This window comes from Zosterops lateralis (genome assembly GCF_965231275.1).
Source record: "Zosterops lateralis genome assembly, chromosome: 4".
NCBI classification, from domain to species: domain Eukaryota; kingdom Metazoa; phylum Chordata; class Aves; order Passeriformes; family Zosteropidae; genus Zosterops; species Zosterops lateralis.
The window spans coordinates 296,471-319,264 of NC_139765.1; the positions used below are offsets into that span (position 1 = coordinate 296,471).

General features: G+C 49.6%; 1 protein-coding gene across 1 annotated transcript; it reads right to left on the reverse strand.

The window, feature by feature from the left end:
* Positions 1-382: 382 nt before the first annotated feature.
* Positions 383-20,377, reverse strand: LOC310908250 (sodium- and chloride-dependent GABA transporter 1-like; the record flags this gene model as incomplete). The annotated part of the gene is made up of 14 exons (XM_083859091.1): positions 383-487; positions 1,918-2,085; positions 2,774-2,874; positions 3,278-3,380; positions 4,089-4,220; positions 8,370-8,482; positions 9,589-9,713; positions 10,001-10,104; positions 10,751-10,885; positions 12,053-12,185; positions 12,547-12,656; positions 15,160-15,260; positions 15,936-16,067; positions 20,137-20,377. 14 exons carry the CDS (start codon positions 20,375-20,377, stop codon positions 383-385), a joined length of 1,803 nt encoding a protein of 600 aa, XP_083715217.1.
* Positions 20,378-22,794: the final 2,417 nt, after the last annotated feature.

Here is a 22,794-nt window from a genome sequence, read left to right on the forward strand (position 1 = left end):
AAGCACAGCTGTGGGCTGGGGGATGCTCTGTGGAGATTCACAGGGGAAGGCAAGAAAAACAGGCAAGAGGATAACAACCAGTCTAAGCTCTCTAGAGAGACACCACCTCTGCTCGGGAGGAGGAAGAGCTGGGCACCAGCTGCCCCTCCCTGAGGACCAGGATGCTGCAGGATGAAGGTGGTCACCTCGCAGTGCCCTGGCAGCAGCTCCTTCAGGGCCTTGGTCAGCCAGGCCGGGAGGAAGAGCCATGAGCAGGTTCCTCCACCAGGTCCTCCCTTGGACAAGCCACCGCAGAGCCAGGGACAGCAAGCTGTGCCAGAGGAGCTGAGGGACAGTGTGGAGTGAGCAACTACAGGGCAGGGCGAGGAGCTCGGGCTTCCTCCTACACGGCGGCGTCTGGGGTCCTCCCGTTCAGGGACGTCTTGGGCTGGAGGCCGTTGTTCTGGGCGTGCACCTCTGCCCTGGGCTGGGTCATCTGCTGCAAACGCTGCCCGGGAAGGAAAGGAGACACACTGTCAGCCAGGCCTGGGGGAACAGCACTGGGACAGCCAGGGAGGGATGGCAGCAGCTGAGGGCTGGGACCCTCGCCCCAGGGCTCAGAGCTGACCCTGTTACAGGGCGAGGGATGGGGCATGGAGTGACTCCTCCAGCAGCACCTGGCAGTGCCCCAAAGCCTCTGCCAGTCACCTCTGCTCTGATGCTGCACAGAGCACAGCAGCTCCTCCTTTTATCTGAAATATGGGGAGCATCCTGGTAACAGAGGCAAACTGGGAGCAGGCAAGACCAGCTGCAAGGAGGAAGAAGAAAGAGCTGCAATGCCACAGGCTTCAGAGCAGACCTATTTTCCAATTATGGTTGATTACAAAGCATTACTAAGTAACTACATCAGGTTAACAAGGTTAGAGTCTATGCCTTTGATGCAGATCAGAACATCCACCTGCACAAACCTTTGCACAGCAGCAATTCCTGTCACCCTGAGCTGATCAAATGAAAACTGCAGAGTCAAGTAAAGTGAAGCAAGAACCCAGGAAAATATGGAGGGGCAAATCATTACTGGAGGCGTGTGGATTGAGCATCAGGAGTGATGAAGAAGAATGAATCACTTTTGCCAGTCAGGGAGGGATTGATGCTGTGCACTGCAGAAGAGAATGCAGAGGAGGATTAAGCCTGACCTGAACAGACATCACTGACAGGTAGAACCTCTTCCCAGTAAAGGGAAACAAACTCCTACCCTCCAACACCACTGAAGTGGCTGCTGCTGGGTGAATTCCCTGAAATGTTCGCTGAACTGCTTCTGCCATTCATGGTATTTTTTTCCTCTCTCACATTCATGCTCAGTAGGATCAAAATTACTTGTAATCTTTCCTGTCTGTCAAAACCACTTTATTCAGGATTGGCATCTAATTTCCCTCCAGCTCCAGCTCTATTACAAATTAATCCAGGATCTGTGCATATAAGAGGCCAAAAATTCTCTCTGTCTCTTTGATATCAACACATGCACACACAGATTAGCCTACTTTCTTCCTGCTGCCATCTGCTGCTCACTCCTAAGTCAGTGAATGATTGAGAGGGGGTCTGGGTCTCCTGATGTTTGTGGGCAATGTTGGAGGAAGAGTCAGACAGGGAGAGTGCACATGAGCCTAGTGCTGATGGTTTGCACTAGATGCTGAGGGGATGGGTGGAAACACACTCATGAGCTTCCCTTGGAGCCCCTGGGGCAGCACAGGAGTGCACAGCACTTTGGAAGGGTTATAGATATAATTGGCACGAGCCTTTGGTCAGGAGGAGTCGAGCTGCTCCCGAGAGGTGGGGGACACAGTGCACTCTGAGGACTCTGCCAGAGCAGGGTCTGCTCTGCCCAGGTTTAGTTCAGGGGGAGCCTGCCCTGAGCAGAGAGCAGGCTGCTGAAGCTCCTACCTGCCGGAGAGTCCCTGTGGAGGTGAAGAAAGAGTAGACCATGTACCCTGGAATCAGAACCATGGAGGACAGGGCCATGAGCCAACCAATGCCTTGTCCCCACGCAGGGTAGACGTATTTTCCCAGTGTCAGAGGGGTCATTTCCACCACACTGAAGAAGAACACGCCCTGGAAAAGAACACCAGCCATTGCAGGGGGAAGTGCAGAACCAGGGTCCAGCTATTCTTTCCTTCATTACCCTCTTAGCTCCCGACAGCCTCACAGGAACCCAACAGCTCTTACATTAGTCTAGATCCTTTCAGCCTACCAACTGGTAATTTCATATCATTTCTTCTTATCCTCTGTAAAAAGCTGGAATTGGAATACCCCTGATTTCCTTCTTCACTAGACTACTCAGACAAGCAGTGCCTCCACAGCAGCTCCTATGCAAGTGAACAGCATCCTCACAGGGGATCTCAGGAGCCCTCATCTTCCTATCCCTGGCATTATCACACCACTCCCTGCACTACTTCTGCTGGAAGGGCAGGAACCTGCAAAGGCCAAACTGTTTTGCAGTAAGTTATCCTGAATTTGGTGATAGATTTTGTTCTCACAGGCCCTTCAGAAGCTGAAGCTGAAGTAGCTGAAAGCCAGAACCAAAAATAGATTTTTAAACCATTAAATTATTTTGCTTATCTTCTGACATCTCAGGGAAAAAAAAAAAAAAAAAAAAAAAAAAAAAAAAAAAAAAACACAAAAAACAAAAACCACAACACACCAAAAACAAAACAAAACAAAACAAAACACTGATGGCCTCATTTAGATTAAAAGCAATCATCTAGAACTTTTCCTGCACACAGGATTCTCTAGGTCTTACCAGGCAGACAAGAGGTGTGAAGAAGGCCCAGCAGATCTTCCACCAGACACAAGGCTTGTAGCCAATCATTTCTTCAATGTTCCTGTAAAACCTGTTCACACCTACAAGAAGAAATGAGCATGAAAAAAAACCCCAACTGTGCACCACGGTCTTCACCTCTTCCCGAGGCAGAGCACAGGCCAGGCACAGCAAGAGGGTGACAGTGTGTCATGAGCATCATTAGCTGGAGGGGATGGGACACAAACTCAAACATAAAAGCTTCCATGTTCCTGGTGTCCTCTTGAGGGCCCAGAGGGAAGGATCCTGGGCATCTGCCAGTCTGTGCAGAGGTCTTTGTGAAGGCCTGGAGAGGTGAGGTGACAGCCTCCCACTCCTGATTTTCTGAAGTTATCAGTCTAAGCTATTTTGGGTTGCAAAATTGTCATTGTCTTCACTGGCTTTGGCTTTTTCAGTAAGTCACCATGCCCATGGAGAAAACGAAGAAACAAAGTGTTTTGAGCTTACCATAACACCAAGAAATTGAGATGGTCTCAAAGAAGACAAGAAAAAGAAGACACATGCCACTGGCTGAGTAGTAATCAAACAGCTTGAAGACATAAATGCCACCCTGAAGAGACAAAAACAGCATCAAGGAGTTCAGTTATGGATTATGATCAACAATATCAGCCAGCAGCTTGGGTTGCAGCTGTCCATGTCTGTTGGTTTAATGTTAACTTCCTTGGACAGTAGAGCCACTGTTGCAATGTTTTCACTGGAGTCTGGTTCCCAGCAGCAAAACTGATGTGCTCTTGCAGACAATTAGCCAGCCTGTTCAGGCACAGCCAAGGGTGAGGAGAAAATAAGAAATTCACTAGGATTTCTTCTATTTCTCTGCTTTAAAAGGAGCCAATTTAGTTTGCTCTGCCCCTCCCCAGAGTTTTGCCTTGCCTCCTCATGAACCCACACTGCTCCACAAATGGTCCCCAGACCTCTCATCCCTCATATGAACCTCAGCTTCAGCTCCAGAGGTTCAAGCCCCCAACAGACAAGTTTTCTTTGTGTGTCTTAACTCTTGGCAGCAAGCATTCCCTAAATTCAGGCTCTGTTGGCTTGAGTCCTTCCTGCAAATAGCAGAACAACAGGCCAGACTGACAATAGGATGATGGTAAAAATATGGAGGCACCTTAAGTCAGTTGGGATGTAGCAGTGATGTGCAAACCACTTTACCCAGAACAGGAGAAATGCTGTCAGTTCTCCCAAAGCTTTGGTGGTGCTGTGCTTTGCCAAGTGACCAGAAAGATGTCAGGAGTGGAGCTACAAGCACAGCCATCTGTACCTGGGTGATGTTGGAGAATCCAATGAGATAAGAGATGAAGCAGACTACTGCAATGAAGATCTTCTTCCTGGCTCTTAGGACTCGAGGATACTCATCCATCAGGGCTGTAATGAAACCTTCCACAGTGCAGAACTACGGGAAAAGACAATACCAAGGAGTATATACATATAAGTAACTTAACCCACACACATTTAACTTCAATGTTGAGAACCTTAGTGATTTATGGACTCTGAAGACTCGAGAAAAGAAAGAGGCATCTCTGCACAAAGATGGTCTGAACCATCTTCTGAAAATTCATCTCTTTTCCCACTGAATACAGATGGAGCTAGGAGCACCAAAGTTAAATGCTTTAAAAGAACTGAGATAAATCTCTGCCTTTTGCTTCTCATGAAAAGCCTCCTCTTTCTTCCCATCAACTCTCTGGGGCCTCCCCATCACTGCCCTGCTCCCTGTGCCACAGCTGTGTGTCTGGCTGCTGCTGGGACATGTGCAAGATGTTTATTGCTCTTCCCTTCTTGCTCCTCTCAGCCTGTGGCAACAGCACTTGTGCTGTTCAATGGTCTGAAATGCTCAAAAAGGACCTGCACTATCCAGTCTCATGTTCATGTGAATAACAAATCTCTGATTACCCGGCCCTTGACTTCATCTCACTTTTCCAAGCACACAACATTAAATGCATGTAGCACACCAAAAGCCCATCCTCACAGCACAACACCTTTCTAGAGGTGGAAACCCCCGGATGGTTTGTGCAGAGCTGTACCAGGCACAGGATAATAATGTTTTCTGCACCATAACACATAACGAAATCCCCATGAGTGCTGCCTTCCAGTTTTCCTACTGGTTCTGCCTTCTGGCACAAGGGCAGTTTGACTGGATATATGTGAAGTGCATCCTTCTCTCCTAGCTCTTGATAAATTGTGAGATTTGCTTTTATATCTCGCTCCCAGAAACTACAGGTAACATGCCTCTCTCAGAGAGCACGTCGTGCCTCCAGCAACAACCCTGGGAATTTATAAGGGCAGCAAACTGGCTTCCCTGGTCATGCTGAGCATGTACAAGCCAGTGCAATGAAAATAAAAGTGGTTTCATCACTTTTGGATGTCAGGGACTTCCCTGTCCCTGGGAAGGAAAAAAACCCTAGAGAAGAGGTAGAGATACACAGACCAAAAAGAGCAGCAGAGGGCTGGGAAGATGTGCGGAAGAAAAATGGAGTGCCTGAGCCTATAGCTGGGCAGGGACGGTAGGAGATCTCGCACACTGCTGACTGCTGGGGCTGTCTTCAGCCTGGGCCAGAGCAAGGCAAAGGGAGATGTGTATGCGCAGGGTTTATATCTGCATGGAAAGCCAGTACTCCCAGACCAGCAAAGCTCAACTTCTTCCACTTGAATTTTTAATGAGCTAAGCTTTTTATGTTGGACACAAGTGCCATTAAAGCTTCTTTTGCCGTTCATGGATGGGTTAAGCTGCCTTTACAGTCATTGACAGGGAGCTCTTCACCCCACCCCACCTGGCTTGTTGTCTGGAAGAGTCAGGACTGAGCTGGCACTGCAGTGTGAAGAGATAGCATGACTAAAAAACCTCTGTCAAAAGCTATTCCTTCCACATGGCTGCACGGGCAGGCACTGCTGGAGCCACAGCAGGGCCAGGGAATATGAGACCAGAAAGGGAAATGCATTTGGAGGGGAACAGCCCTGGCTGGGGACAGAGGGTAGTGTCCAGCAGAAAAGGAGCAAAGAAAATGATGCTTTAGATAACGGGATGGAGTAAAGCTGACAGCCCTTTGGTGCAGGAAGAACAATCAAAATCAGGGAATGCACAGAGGGAAAGACAGGGAGATGGGTGATGAGGAACAGAGCTACAAAGTGAGTTGAATTCTCTTTGTCTCCTATGAAAATTAAGCTCCTGTGTAACAGATAAGGTGAAGAAGCAAATGGTCATACATTGCTTTTTCTAGCCATGGAATGGGCAATGACCTTCACACCATTTACTGAAAATTGCCTCCTGACAGCCCCAGACTTCACAGGGGCTGCAGCCTGGAGGAGGCTCACCTTTCCAGCCCCAGGGACTGCAGCTGCTTGGCATGGGGCTCACTTTTCCCAGCTCACAGACCAAACCTTGGCTGCTTGCACATGCAGGCACCCGAATGAAAGCACACTGCCTTCAGAGTGGCAGGGCACTGGTGTCTTCTGTTCTTACCACTACAGTCTGCTTTCCAAAAAATTCTGCTTTTTCCACCAACCCCCTCCAGCCACAATCTTTAGCCCATAATTTTCTCTTCTTCCTGCCCCACCCCACAATACTATTTTTTTCCCAAGTGTTTTATTTCCATTAACTTCTCTCTTTTGCTCCTTTTCCCCTTTAGGGGCCTAATCATTACACAAGCTGCTGGGTCCAGTAACCTGGGCTTGGGGGTCACTAGAGGTGTGGCACCCCTGTCTGAAGGAGAGTCCCAGGGTCAAGGGCTTGCTATTCCCTCCTCAGTCACACAGAGCCCCCATTGGGATGCTCAGACCCATGGAGAGTCTGACCACAGCTGCCAGATGTGCAGCACAGATCCACGAGCCTGTTCTCACTGCTGGCAGCTCCAGTCCCCATGGCCCAGCCGTGCCAGGCAGCCTCACATGGGACAGACACAGGCGGGCGGTCACAAGGCTTGCCAGCTCCCCTGAGCAATAAATGCCTGACCTGGAAACTGGACGGTTAAAGGGAAGCTTTAGTATATTATGAAAGAGGGTCTGGATGGGAGAGAGCTGAAGCCAGGACGGATCAGAGCAGAGGGAGCACCGAGGCACAGGAGTGAGGGCACAGGACAGAGGGACAGAGGTGTGGCACAGGTCACTCATCCCGCCCCAGGAGCTGCAGAGGGATGGGCGCCCTGGCAGGAGGAGCAGATGGAGCTGGGCTCAGTCTGTAGAGACTCACTGGACTTACTGCCATCGTCAGTACAGCCCTGGGGCTTGTGGCTGCACAGCACAAAGGACATGGAATCAGCATGGAGGAAAAAGCCTTTTTTCTTTTTAACTGAATGCTTCGAAATGCACGTGGAGTCGCAGGCGTTGTAGCAGCCTGTGCTCATTGGTTTGTATGCACAAACTGTCATCCTGCTGCTGGTGTGTTTGAATGGAGCAGAGCTCCAGCATGCAGACAGAAAGCTTCTCCACATAGGCTTTTAAAAGGTTGTTTTCCTTTGGATGCTTCATTCCCCTCCAGGCAATGATAGCCCCCCCCCCTCCCAGCAGACTGCCTGCCCTCCAAAACTGGCTCTCAGAAGGGACATGGAGAATTTCAAGGGGTATTTTAGAAGCAAATGCAGCAAATAATTTCCAGAGAGTGCTTAGAAGGCTTATTGTCATGTCTCAATTTACCAGCACTGAGTGAATAATCTATGCTGATTTTTTTTCTGTAAATGTAGTTTCTTTCAGAACATTTAGGTATTATTGGGTTTGGGTTTAGTTGGGGTTTTTGTTTTGTTTTCTTTTTCTAAATAATGTCTGTGGTAATGCATTTGTGAGCCTTACAAAGTGTTTATGAGAGTGTGACATGATTGAAAACCAGATTTGGTTGATTAGATTTTCCTGGAAACCAGATGTGACGTTTCAGGAATAGGTTTGGGTATGATTGTGAAGTAGGCTTGGGTTTATGAACACCACCTGTAATCCAAGTGAGCATCCCTTTGGTACTGGGAGTTTGTGCTGCAAGAGAAGAGCATGGGGACACAAGGGCAGATATGACAGATCGAGTGCAGGTTTCTGCAGGAACCTTTGGTTTTGATGCCCTCAAAAGGAAGGGATGCTGCAATTCACTGCCTCACTGGGTAGCTGCTTTTATGCTGAGTTATCAGGGAAAAAAAAACTATCGCCACTAGTAAAAATGCAGAGATGATGGTTTTTGTTTTGTTTTGTGAGGGCTCAGAGGGGGCTCTGAGGGTGGAGACCTTTGGCTATATCTGACTGCTTCTCCCTCAGTATCTTGTAAAACGTTGCCATCAGATAAGATGGCAAAGCAATCAGGGTACCCAGGCACGAGTATTTCCAAGGCATAACTCCTTCCTTCTGCCAGGATCTATCCCTGCTAACCCATGGACCAGGCCAGTGAGCTGCAGCTCTGCTCAGGGTTGCTGTTGGCATCATCAGCAATGCCAAAATACTGCAGGAAAGCACAGCCCTCACACCATGAGAGAGTAAAACCCCACCCTGCTCAGCACTCTCCAGAAGGGAACACCACCATTGTACCTGAAGACATTTCTGTGACTTGCCCCACTTTGTCCCTGGGTTGTCTCACCTGGCTGTCCAGACCCAGCATCATCAGCATGGAGAAGAAGAGGATTGACCAGAGTGGGGACAAGGGCAGCTGTGTGACAACCTGTGGGTAGGCGAGGAAAGCCAGTCCAGGGCCTGCAGTAAAGAAAAGAGGAATGAGCTCATGTTTACAAAGCACTTGATGGGAAGTCTGAGCTAAGGGCCATGGTTAAATAGAGAGACAAAAATTACAGCCAAAAACTCAGAGGGTTTGATACAGGAGCTAGGAACACCTGAGCCCTTATGCCTGCCTCCCTTGGTGGGAGGCACAGAGATAAGATGGGGAGACAGAAATGATTGGAGAAGCAAGTCCTGCAAGCAAGAAAGTCACCAAATGATTGCAACCAAATGGAGCTGGAGCACTTTACTAGAAAAATAAACTGATATTCAGAGCTGGTTATAGCTTTCCTGGTGCCTTTTTTTTTTCCAACACAAAAAGCTGTTTCTTGAGATAAAAGCTTTCTCTGGAAAGACAGCAATTTCAAAACATGTCTTCGTGCAGAAAAAGACAGTCCCACCTTGGTTAAAAAATTATTCTGAGATTGATGCCTTAAGTTTTAGCTTTCATATTTTTCAGATTCTGTACTGCATTAATCTATAACTCTAAATTTCATATAAAGTGTTAGCAGTTCTCTTCACAGTTTAGTTAGACAAAATAATCCTTTTCCAGCCTGAGAACCAAGGACACTGCTGCAGCTTCAGGCCCAAAAAGTGCAAACAACAGCAAATTGAGGAGAGCAAACTGGAAGGATGGGACTTCATAACCTGAAGCTGTAATTGGACAATTAATCCCAATATGTAAATGAACTAAAACTTGTAGAAGTGTGAAACCTCGTGACTGGGTGTCCATTTTGGGTGGAGCCACGGCAAGGCTCTTGTACTGCCCAAGGTGTATCCTTTGAAGGCCTTTGAATAAATATCTACTTTATTCAATGTCTGGCCTCTGTTCCAGGTAGCCTCTCAAGGCATCAAGATCACAGTCTCAAGATTTTGAATGGAAAAGGGACCCCAAATTTTGATCACATCTACTGAAAACACAGGTAGTATCTATTCTCCATAGGAAGGTTTCAGACAGCAAATGGCTTAAATATTTCACTACAGCAAAATAAAACTTCAGCACAACTAGTCAGGAAAGTCCCCACACCCAGTGACAAATGGCTCTCACAGGTTGCTGCTGCATTTGAACCTGGGTTTCTGCTTACCTGAGGAGGCCAGCTCTGACACCGACTTCTTGGTGATGTGTGACATGAAGCCAATGATAGAGAAAATAACAAATCCTGCAAATACGCTTGTGGTGGAGTTTATACAGCAGACAATAATGGAGTCTCTGGAAGAGAGAAAGAGAGAAAAGACCCCACCTGCAGGTCCCTACCAGGAGAAGAGGGTGGGGTAAAGAAAAGACCCTGCAGAGAGCTGGTCCTGTGCCTTGGATGGGTGGCACAGGTGACGTACTAAGTGTCCTGCAGGCAGGGAGCCCCTCTGCAGAGATCAGTGTGTCCCCTGGGCTGTGTGTTGTCAGCAAGGGGACAGCAGAGATCAGGCAGATTCACCACAGCCCCCTGCCTCACCCATGCGCATTCCCTGGCACACAGGAGCACGGAGAAAACAACTGACCTGTAGACGTTGTTGTGGAAAGTGTTGTAGCTGCCCAGAGCAATGAGGGAGCCCAGCCCCAGGCCATAGGAGAAGAAGATCTGAGTGGCTGCATCCATCCAGACCTGCAGAGAAGGAGCCACAAGAGGAGTGCAGCAGGAGGGGACCCCATGCTGCAGGTGCACGTCCTGCAGCAGCTCAGTGCAGGGCTGGCAGGGGGGCTGGGTGCAGACTGTGGAGCTGTGTGTGGGGATGTACAGCCCACTGGGGTGTTCAGGACCTGAGGGAGTCCTGGCAGTAGGGCTGAGTCAAGAGCTTCTTACTAATATCTAATCTAGAGCTATTATCTTTCAGTTTAAATTCCCCTTGTCCTATCACTACATGGCCTTGTCAAAAGTCCATCTCCAGAACTTTACTGTAGGGCCTGTGCTGATGTGCTTGTACTCCCTCTGAGGTCCCCAGCACAGAGTTCTTTCTCTGGGACCAGCAGCCCTAGGACAGTCAGTGACATGAGGCATTCCCAGCCCAGAGGAGAGGTCCCTTTGTCAGGATAACCTGGACTCCTCATACCCTATGGATAATACTGCTCGAGTACAACAGAGGTTTCCATGTATAGAGGACCTATCTCAGCCTATGGGACATGGGTCATGAGTACTTGAACAGGGTTATTCCAGTGTTATTTTAAGTACTTACAATATTCATGGGAAGTGCCTGGGGAAGCCCTAATGCAGAGACAGAGCAGAAAAGAGCTTTCCTCACTAGTCTACGAACCTCAGAGTCAGAGAGCTTCCTGAAGTCAGGCGTGAGGTAGAAGAGGATCCCCTCCTTGGCTCCTGGCAGTGTCACTCCCCGGAACAAGAGGATGAAAAGCATGAAGTAGGGGTAGGTGGCCGAGAAGTACACCACCTGAAAGAGAGCAGCCATCAGCCCACCAGTGCCCAGGAGCTTTCCTGCCCATGGTGTCACTGGGTCTAGGATGTTCTCTGAGGGGGACAGGCTCCCAAGCACAGCCACTTTCAGCAGCATTTCCTTGCATTTGCTGTCCCCCATTCCCATGCTAGTGACGTTTCTGTTGTTTGAGGTTTCTCCCTGCCAATGATACACAAGGACACACTCATCACAAAAGCAGCATGCTGAAGTCTGGATGAAATGCCCAAAACCAAGGGAATTGCAGGGATAATTTTAGTCCACAGAAGTAATCCCTTTAAGCCATCACATCCTTATTTCACAGAGCTAAAGCTACTGTTTCTCTAGACCAATGCATCAAGCAAAACAAGTTGTTGTGATTCCACTGCTTTCTTTTCAGCACTGTTTCAGGATCTTACAGGTATGTGCCATCTCTCATGACAGGGCCCACACCAGTAATCACCAGGGCTTTGCTGTGGCTGCTTAGCTAAAGTGTGTTTGAGAGCCACTGGAGGAGTTAACAGCTTAGGTGACCTGCCCCTGAAGTGCTTCCTTCTGATCTCTCCTCTAGATTATTCCTTTCATAATAGTGTGCTGCTGCATCATGCTGTGCTCTAAATAACACATCCCAGCATCTCAGCACCACTGTTTCACTAAATGAAGCAATTACCTTTCTGCTGTGCTAGCCTGGAACGCTGCACAGGGAATAACAATGGCCTCCTCATCTGAAGGTCTCCCACCAATATTGAAAGGGCAGCAAAGAAATTTTCAAAGGAGATGGGGAGGTTTTTCCCATCAGAGGCAATTTAAGAGACTGTGATTGTCAAACGGGGAATGCCACAAGAAGCTTTGCTCTCTCAAAGGGCTGTCCCAAAGTGGGAAATGTAAGTAATTTCTGAAAATACCTCTTCCCAAAAAGAATGTGTGCTCAGACCCACGACCTTACAGCCAAGAGCCATTCTCTACACTCAGAACGAAAATTACCATAAACATGGTAGCAATTTTTACAGCTGTGAGAGGTAAATGTCAGGAATTTAATAGTATCTACTGTGATTTTGCCTCTAAACACCGTAACCTTAATTATAGACACTTGAATAAAATTGAGTCTGGAGGACATTCTGAGAGCACAGCAATGAGAGGCAGCACCAAAAGACCCTCACACTGTACCTTGCCTGTCCACTCCACACCCTTCCAGATGGAGAAGTAGACCAGCAGCCAGGCCAGGGCCAGGGTGCCAGCCAGGGGCCAGCGGATGCTGCCAGGCTCCCCCAGGCCCCCGGACATCTGGTGCATGTTCCTCCTAAGGGGGGAGACTCTGCGTTAGGAGAAAGTCCAACAGTCAAGGGCAGAGGGATTCGGAGCTCCCAGAGGTGGCTGGAGGGTGAAGGGCCAGGTGCAGACAGGTGTGAGAACCCACAAATCCCCAAAGAGAACTGAGGTCCATTGTGATGAGATAAAGGGAGGTGGAGAGGCTGTTTGCCTGCCCACCCCTCTGACCTGCCTGTGCAGAGAGCACCCCGTGCCCACCATGGCCAGTGGCTGGAGGTGATGCCCTCCTGCCAAAGCTGCCCAAGGCACAGAGCCAACAGGCACAGCCCTGTGGGCAGGCACAGTGACCACGGGGAGGGGGAGAAACCTGCTGCAGGCAGCTGGGGACGTACTCCCAGAACTCGGTGACGGCGCTGGTGAGGTTGGTGGTGTCGTTCAGGGAGTAGTTGGAGAAGCAGCGGTCTGTGTTCCAGGCATTCCCACAGTTCTGCCACGGCAGGTCCTGCACAAAGACAGCAGGGTTATCATCCACGTGATATCTCCCAACCAAAATCTTTTAAACTCGAACTCCTTAATTTTTTTTGCAAAGAGAAATGGGTAGCTCCACTGGACAGGCATGCCCTTGTAGCCAAATAATGGAAAAAAATCTCAAAATCTGATAAATTGTGACAAGGATTTTCCAGGAAAAAAATATCATCATGTGATTAGGGCAATGCCATAGCTACGATAAAATTTTAGCAATTCCCCACATAGAAAGCCACTTCCAATTAACTGTTGATAATTAATACCTACAAATTAAAATACTGTCAAGGGATGTTGTGTTTATAACCATTACAGCTTTTTGCTAGCTTCACTCAACAAGTGGCTGGAATTTACTGCACAAAGAATAAGCAATGATTTGTTTCTTATGTTTCATTTACACCAAGTTCAATACTTAACATGGCCCTGAGAATGGAGGCATTGGGTTGTCTACACAAACAGACTTGTGTGTTATAACACAAGCACAGGAGTAGATTGCACAGGACAGCTGTTTCATGGCTGTCCCCTGCCCTGATTACAAGCAGCACAAAGGGATTCCTGGGAGGTGTTTACACTGTGGGCAGCAGTGTGACAGCAGCACAAGGTGACAGACTGAGTGCAGGCAGCTCTGGCACTGCAGGCAGTGCAGCAGCAGGGCCAGGGGCCACGTCAGTGTGGCAGGGCAACTCACCCAGGCCATGCAGTGCCACGGCTGAGCCAGCCCAAGGAAAGCAGCTGGGATATGTCTCCATGAGCAGATACCTCTTTTCCCAAGCACAGTGTGTGTAGATAAATGCAGAGCAGCTATTCTGGGTGATTTCTCTCTGCAGATAAGACCTGAGGCTCCAGCTCAACAAAGCTTTAAGATGTTTGTATCCATCCCTATTCTTCCACAAACATAGAGCTATTCAAAATTATTATCTGTGTTTTAAGTGTCTTGTGGCATCAGTGCCTTTAAGTGCTGCCTTCACTGCTCCATCTAAATCAGTTCACTCCACCAGAAACCTTCAAATGTGGTATCCTGGCAGAGTGGTGACTATTGCAGGGCTGGGGGTGACATTCCAGTGGCCACCCAGGCCCCTGCACCCACCTGGTGATTTCACTGAGGGCTTGCTAACTGCACTGAGGGAAAGGCAATGGCTTGAGCAGTGCTGCACAGCAGCTCTTCAAGGTCTGCATGTTAGAGAAGCTGCACAGCTCTCACAAGGAAGGGCAGGCTGAGGGACAGTTTGTTGCTGCTCTATTTCCTCTGAATTGCAGAGGACAGAAACTGCAGAAGGCAGGCTGGGCTCCTATTATAGTTCAAAACACTCATAGTCAAATTTAAGGAGGCACAGGGGACAGACATCAGCCTAGCTTTTTCATTAGCACCTTGGGTCCTTTTGGGAATTTGGAATTATTATCTCTGGTAAAAGAAAAGGTCTTAGGCAAACACCTGGATCTGCCTATGTAATGCAAGGACTGTCACCAGCCAGGTCTGTAACACCTGAATGTGACCAAAGCCTCATCCTAAGATGCATCCTGCCCAGGTGTAGTTGGGATGGGTTACTTTGGGGAAGACCTCTGTTTATTTGGGAATCCCTCAAGGTGCATCTAATCACCCACAGCCAATAATTTTGTTCTAGATCCAGGACCCTACAGTTATAGGTGGTTTTGGTGGTAGAAGTAGAATTGGGAACACCAAATAGAATGATTCAGCAAAAGTCTTGATAGATACTTGGATTTTTTACTGGGACAAAAAGTAAACTGGATGTACAGTGTCCACAATAGCATTTCTGGGTTATACCTAAATGACATTTTAAAAGATCCCATTTGAACCATGGGTTGATATCTTTAAGGCTGCAGATTGCTCAGAGTTACATTAAGGAAACTCTTACCAATTTCTGGGCTGAAATAAATAATTCAGCTGCCAAAAAGTTATTATGGGGTGTGAGTCTAACCTTGTACAGTAGAAGGACCAGCTATGGAAGAGGAACCCACTATAAACCATAACACCAAAGCACACACTTAGTGGCAGTCACAAGCAGATATCTAGATACTTTCTGAATCATTTTCCCAGTAGAAAAAAAAAAAAAAATCCCTTGGATATCATCGATCAAGAGAGGAGTGAATAAAAACTAATTAAGATAAGGAGTAAGTCCTGAGAAATAAGACCATGTTGTGACAAAACCAGTTCTGGAAATGTGCAGCTCAGATTCGAGCAGCCCTAGAAAAAAAACCACCAGAAAACACAGGGTGAGTTTGAAAGACTGAAATGAGTGGGGAACAGTTCCTGTAGAGGGGACCATTCCCTCCAGAGGACAACCACTACAGAAGTGCCTGCAGGGCTGATGAACCTCCTCAGGAAGGGTCCAGTGCTGACAAGGGCTCTTAGCACAAACAGCAGCAGGTAGAGCCCCTGTGGGTCACAAACAAACCACTGCCCATAAGGGGAGTGAGGACCCCGCCCACGGGCAGGGGGAGGCTGCAGACACCCCGGGACTCACCGCAGTGAAGGAGTTGAACAGGTAGTAGAGAGCCCAGGCGATGATGACGATGTAGTAGATGTTCAGCCAGAAGGACAGAACCACTGCTGCCAGTCCCACGCCTGTGAGTGAAGGCAGAGAGCAGCATCAGCCCAGGTCTCCAGTACCCAAGGAAGTTCATGGGCACCACAGAAAGGTTTTTTTTGAAAACCAGAAAAAAGGAATCAGCTCATCAACACAGAGTAGCACTGTGAGCTGGTCAGCAAGGAAGGCTCATTCCCTCACGTCTCTCACCCACCCATTTCCACTGGGGAAACAGTGCTGCCCTTCAGTGCTACCCACACTTCATGGACAGAGCTCCATGAAAACAGAATCTTGTCCCTTCCCTGGCAGAACTGCACTTTCCCACATCCAAGACATTTCTAAATCACCACTGGCTTCTAGAAAACAGTTACTTCAAGCATGGCAACAGGTCACATTCCCACGCAATTAAAGTAAGCATTTGCAGGGAGGCTTGGGAAAACAAAGGGTCTCCTGCAACCAGAGCCCCTCCATCACAGTCCATACTGCTCATAAAGACCCTTGTCAGCACACAAAACTGCTTGGACAGAGCACAGTGATGTTAGTGACTGCAGACATCAAGGTCAAGGCAGCTTGGTAAAGACAGAGGGGAAAAACCCTCCCCTCACCTGCCACCCCATCCCAGCCCCCAGGGGTTTGCTGATTTGCCTTCAAACCATTAATGGGGTTTTTCCTGTAGTTCTGGACATTGTTGTGACAAACATACAGCACAGTACCTTTGAACATGGGTGCTAATCTCCAGACTCCCAGCCCACCAACAGAGGTATACTGGCCCAGAGCAGTTTCCAGCAGGAAGAGAGGAATCCCAGCAAACACCAGCGTCAGGAAATAGGGGATAAGGAAGGCCCCTGAAAGAAGGAGCAATGTTATCAGGCAGTTTGATCATGAAGGAAATGCCTCCAGCTGCAGTTTCTTGCTCTGCAGCACCCATGTGATGAGGAGCAGCTCTCCCAGAGGTGATAGTTTGCAGCTGGGGTTGGTGTGCGAGGTCATTGCTGCCTTCCCCTTATCACTGTGGGTCTGTATGTACCACGTACACATATACACTGGCATCACTGGCTTTGTAATTCCAGGCTCACTTTGTTAGCTGTTTAGACAATGCTAAACCCACTCTGACAACAAACCCAAAAGCTTGGACACTGACATTGGGAACTTGCTGATGATTTCTGCCTTACCTGCAGAAGCTTTCAGTTCTTCCTGAGGGAACAGTGCACAGGAATATCTGGGATTGGCCACTGCTTGCTTTGTTTATAGCTGTGTCAGTCTTTTAAGGAAACTGACTAAGACTGTGTTGGCTCTTGTAACAGTGCTATATACCACCCCACCTGGGTTTTAGGTTTTACCCTTAAAATTCTTGTGAAAGTATTATTCTTCTCCACGGCCCTGTGGAAATCATCTCATCACTAGAAAGGAGGTAGACCATTCATCCACTAGAGATATTACTGGCACCCATCTTTTAGGAGAGCAATTAGAAGAGGAGAGCCTTGCTGTGTGATTGGAAGGCTGTACAAGTTCAGGTCATCCTGACTTCCAGGACATGGGACAAAGCCCATTTTTTCATCTTTCTCATGCATGTACTGGGGTGGACCAGCTCTTCTGAGGAGGACAAACCTTTGCAGAAGATGCTGGCTGGGGACAGAGGGAGGACACTCAGTTTTCCCAGAAGCAGCTGGCTGTGCTCAGGACAGCACTGACTCCTGCACTGGCCTTAGGGCTGAGCTGTCAGTCTGAGTCTTCTTCTCCAGATAATCGTGGGAAAGCAAACGTGGAGCCAGCGAGCAAAGCCACTCTGGAGAGCTGTGGCCCAGCCTGCACCCAGCAGAGCCAGGCTCCAGCAGCTGCTCTCTGAGGGCAGGGAAGCAGCCAGGCACAGCCAGGGATGCTGGCTCAGGGGACATCCAGCTGGGGACATCTGCCTGCCAAGCAGGGAGCTGAACCCAGCTGGGACACGCAGGTGCCAGCACCCGGCATGGAAGTCCACGGGAGGCACTGTGCAAATGGGGCTGGCAGTGGTGGTGGGGAGAAAACACTCCCTGCGCCAGCAGCTCGGTGACCATGAGCCTGAATCACAAGCTGGCATGGAAGTGCAGGCTCTTGGCTTCACCAGCAGCCTGGCACACAGGAGGGAACAGCTTTGGGCACCACTGTGCCTGCTCAGCAGCCTCCCCTGTGTGCTCGGCAGACACCACAGCCTGCAAGGTCCAGCCCCTGGGAGCCCTGCAGGAAGCCAGTGCCTGCTCTGGGGACACCCTGCTGCTGTGGAGTTTGGAGGCTGACCTTAGCACCAGTGCAGGTCTCTTCCTTGCTTCAGTGCAAGCAATTAATGAAATTTGGCTGCAGCTCTGATGATCCTGCATTTCTCATCTACAGCAGGTCAGGAAGGTTTGTAGGTGAAAGATTTTTTTAGGCTGCTGGGGGGAAAAAACCCAACAAATAAACTTTTGGACACAAGTCTTTTATCCTGGCTTGACAAAGAACAAGTGGAAAATCTACAAACCAGAGCACCTCCCTGAGCTGAGGGCTGTTGGCAATGACACTGCCACTCTGGAGGGCCAGGTCCCCAGGCAGGCATGGATAATATCCCCAGCTCCTGTACAGCCAGGTGGGAAAGCAGTTCTGAAATTTTAATCTAAATTTTGCAGGCCAGTGCAAACATATGGTTGTGCACGACCTTGTGGAAGTCCCAGATCCCAGTCCCTTGACTCCAGACCCCAGTCCCTTGTCCCCAGACCCCAGTCCCTTGTCTCCAGACCCCGGGTGTCAGAGGGGTGAGGACACTGGCCCTGCTCACAGCACTGACCCTTGGAGGCAGGGGAGGATCCACAGCACGTGGAGCTGGCTGTGCAGCCCCAAATCTCCCTGCTCCTGATGTCGTGCAGCAGACAAGAACAATTAATCCTGGAAACTGCCCACGAATCAAAAACTGAGCATTACAAGCTGTTACACGCCGTTGCTTTGAGTCTCGGTGCGCAAACGAGGAGTGCAGGATGCTTATTTAAAGAATTATTTTCCTCTCAAGTTACTCAAGCTTAGGATCTCACAGGCAATTTTTAATATGTACTGAGCCACATTTAGAGTGAATTTGGAGTCTGGTACAATCCTGTTGAGATCAGAGGGACTGTGTAGGGCTAGAGATCAGTGCAGAGGCTGGAGCGTGGGCACAGCTGGGCACAGCTGGGCACATCCAGCTGCGTGCAGGGCGGGCAGGGAGCCCGGGCATCACTTTTGGGCTGTGCCCCGGGCTCCCCGCGCCGAGCAAACCAGCCGTGAGCCGATGCGACGTGACGGCGGTAAGCGAGACGACAATATTTCCATTCAGTTCAATTTGCCTGTGCGTAATGGAAGCAGCCCACACGGCCGCGCTCCGAGCAGCGAGCAGGCAGGACGCTAAAATTAGAGTCCCACCCACGGTCTGCCGGGCTCCGGAGGCGCCTCCGCCGGGACAGAGCCGAGCGGGGCCCGCCCGGGGGCGGAGGAGATGCGCTGCGGCCCCGCCGGGCTCGGCTCGGGCTCCGGGAGCATCCCTGGCCGGGAGAGGGGACCATCCCTGGCCGGGAGAGGGGAGCATCCCTGACCGGGAGAGGGGACCATCCCTGACCGGCAATGGTGACCATCCCTGGCCGGGAGAGGGGACCATCCCTGACCGGCAATGGTGACCATCCCTGGCTGGGAGAGGGGACCATCCCTGGCCGGGAGAGGGGACCATCCCTGGCCGGGAGAGGGGAGCATCCCTGGCCGGGAGAGGGGACCATCCCTGGCCGGGAGAGAGGACCATCCCTGACCGGCAATGGTGACCATCCCTGGGCTGCAATGGTGACCACCCCGGGCTGGCAATGGTGACCATCCCTGGCCGGCAATGGTGACCATCCCTGGCCGGCAATGGTGACCATCCCTGACCAGCAGCACTGACCATCCCAGGCAAGAGGTGTTTGGGGACAGGCAGGAACCAGTTCCCCCATCTCATCTGCCCGGCGTTCCTGCCCGCAGGGGCTGCTCCCTGTGCCATCACTAAGGCTGATAACAGCGCTCCACACCTCCTCAGCACCCTCTGTCCTTGAGCTGACTTTACACGTGGGATCGATTTTAGCTTCACAGTACCCTTCATCTAATTATAGGCATTGTCACCTCCACCTTTACGTGTGAGGAGACAGTCACAGGCAGCGCAGAGCTGGTGTGAGACTCGGGTGACGCAGCAGCCGCAGGACAGAGGCTGGTGAGGCACGGGGGAAATGTCCTGTGAGGAGAGCCAGCTGTCACAGTGTGCCTGGACAGGGTGACAAACCTGAGCCCTGGCTCTGGCATTATGGCAAAGCCTCCCCGGGGCTGCCCTGGATGTTCCCATAAAGCTCACCCAGCTCAGCTGCACATTCCCACCTCTCCACAAAACCCAGAGAGGCTGTGGATGCCCCATCCCTGGAAGTGTTCATGGCCAGCTGGGATGTTGTGCTAGGCTTTGAGGAACCTAGTGGAGTGTGTCCTTGCCTTTGGCAGTGGGTTTGGAACTGGATCTTTAAAGTCCTTTCCAGCCCAGACCATCCTATGATTCTACAATTCTATGAAAACAAAATGCTCAGCTAGAAATCTTCTTGTCAAAATTGCTAACTTTCTGGTCTCCTGCTAGGGCTCACTCCACATGCTTCAGAGAAAAGGCCTCCGTAGCCTTAAATGCCATGAAGTTAAATGGATGTTGCTTCAGTGAGCAAGACCCTTCTCCTCTTTTCCAGCATTGGAGGAGAGGAGCATCCTACACTACCTGTGACAGCAGGAATGGGCTGGTGATATGAGAAGTTGTGAGAGCCAAAGGTAAAAGGGAAGTAAAAAAGAGAGCTCTCAGCTGAAGGACCACTCATTTGCCCAGGTCTACACCAAACCAAAACCTGCTGGAGGACAAGGCTGCCCATTGTGCATTTCTCTCACCTCCTCCATTCTTGCCACAGAGATAAGGGAAGCGCCAGACGTTGCCCAGGCCGATTGCATAGCCCACACAGGACAGCAAGAAGTCAAATTTCCCCTTCCAGGAACCTCTGTCTGGGATCTCCTTCTTCTTCTTCTTGGTGCCCAGGAGCTCAGGGCTGATGGGCTCTGGCTCCTCCAGGGCTGCCTGCTTCACCTCAGAGGGGGAGTTCAGCTCCACAGAGGGGTTGTCCATCTTGCCCATGGTGGCTCAGATGTCAGTCCACTCTTGCTTAAGGGCTGGAGGAGCAGGAAAGGCAGTTTCTGCCCTGGCCACGTGTAGATAAGGTGAGAAGCACTGGGCAAAGCTCCTGGTGAGAAAGGAGAGAAGGAAGGTGTCCTGTGTCACTGTAGTGTGTCAGACTTGGTTGTTACCATTACATAACAAATCCCTCAACTCTCATCTTACCTGCTTCTCATCCCAGTGCTCTGCAGGAAGAGCTCTGGGACCAGCAGGCGTGCAGCAAAACCACAGGTTTTGGGTGACCCACCACAGAGCAGAGAAATGTATCTGTTCTGACCGAGTGACAGTGGAGGAGGGCACGATGGAGGTGCCACAGCTCCCAGTGTGGGGTCCAGAACTGAGTGTAGCAGCCCTAGAGCCATCTGAGAGTTTGTGTGGCACAGCTTTGCAGCAGCACCTCTGCTATGGATGTGCTCCACTTGGCAATCCCATGCCTTTATCCCTCACCACATTCACAGCTGTGCACCTGCAGCATCTGGCAGGGGAATTGCTGCTCTGCTCAGCCCCTCCCTGTACCCCACATTGCATGTGCTGCTGTAATCCCCAGGTGAGTTCAGCTTGTGCTCACTACTGACTGGAGCCAGCCTGTGAACCACTGAAATCCCACTAAGTCAGGACTCCAGAGTCTTGATGATTAATTGCATGAGTCTGGCTAAAAATTTAATACATGCCTGCATTGATTTTAGGCTCTTAGAAGTATATAACCATCACACTAAAACAATCTGGAAAGAGAGCAAGAGCAGGCTATGTTACCACACCTGTGTCCAAACCAATATTGCACTTGTGTCTTGAAAAATAAGTGCAGTTCTCTCTTCCTGTCACACAAGCTGTTGCAAAGTCAGAGAAAGGCAGGGAAGAGAGCCAAAAGGCTGCTTAAAAGTGTGGAGCAACTTCCATGTGAAGAGAGTATAAATGAAACAGGATCCATTGTTGTGTGGAAGAGGTGGCTGGCAGGGGCCTGTGAATGTCAGAGAATACAAGTATTCACCATTTCTGACACAAGAACTGCAAGGGATTGAACCATGACTGCAGGTGGTGGGTTCAAAAAGAGCAAGAGGTGATACTCCAGAAAATGTGCAGCTGTGGAGCACGTTTGTCCTGCCACTGCAGGACATGCTGCATGCTGAGAGTTTATGTGGCTTCAGAAAAGGAAATTAAGGGGGTAAATAATAGAAAGAAAATCCACCAAAATCTACTACTGCAATTCTGCAAAACCTTGAGCTGGAAGTTGTTGGAGGTTGAGGGACTCTTCCAAGGAAATAACACTCTCTACTTTTCCTGGTTTTATCCTCTCCCCTCAGTGTCTGCCCTCAGCCAGTACAAAAGACAGGACTGGCATTGCTCTCACCTACTTCTCAACCCATTTTACAGAGACAAATTTAATCTTCACCAGGGGTCGTGCTACAATCTCCCCAGAAGTTTGTTGGCAAAAACATTCATATATGCAAACATTGGAAATCAAACAAACAAAGAAACTGAAAGAAAAACAAAATGAGTATATCAGGAAACAAATCAATGCTGTAAAGAGCTGTTGTGCTCTAGAAGTTAAAGCTGACCTTGCCTGAGCTTCTCAGTATTGGCAGCCTAGTGTCATACAGAAACAGTACCCATCTGTCCCATGGGAAGTTTGGGGGACTCATTAACCAGAGTTTCTAAAGTGCACTGGACAAGGATTGTCTCCTAAGCCCAGGCTCAATGGCAGTGACTCCTGCTCACCACAGCAGGCATCCCATCATTACAGCAGGTGGATTTTGTTCCCCCACAGAATTCACCACTGAGGTTAGAAAAACTCTATCAGCTGTGAAGGGAATGGCAGAACCAGGAAATAACTGTAATTCCTTCTGACAAGTCAGTGGAGAGGCCAGAAATCCCCTTGCCTGGGACAAAGGCTGTGACCAAACTCTGTGAGCTGTGGAGCCCACACTGAGCTCACCCTCACTCCTCCAGCCCCAGGAGGGCTGCAGTAAGCCCAGCAGTCAATGGCAGCATGAAAATGGTTTCTGGGGAGGAGAGACCATTTCACACAGCCCATGAGGCAGATGCCAGAAGAGACCCTTGAGGGACACTCAGAGCAAAGGCTTTCGTTGACAGATCCCATTTCTGTCCTACACCTTGTGATTGCACTGTCACACCAGCTCCTGGCTCCTCACTAAGGCAGGGAGAAAAAGATTAAACAAAATATGTAGGAGGAAAGTAAGATAAAGAAAATTTATAAATCAAAGTAGAAGAAATAGCACCAAAACCCTTGGGAAGAACTCAGAGCTGGGCTAAGTCAGGGTAATTAGCTATGCCTGGGGACATAAATTGGACTTGGCAGAAGCCTTTTTGGCTCACTTATTTTCTTTTCTGTAGACAAAAAACAGAAGGTAAGCTGATGT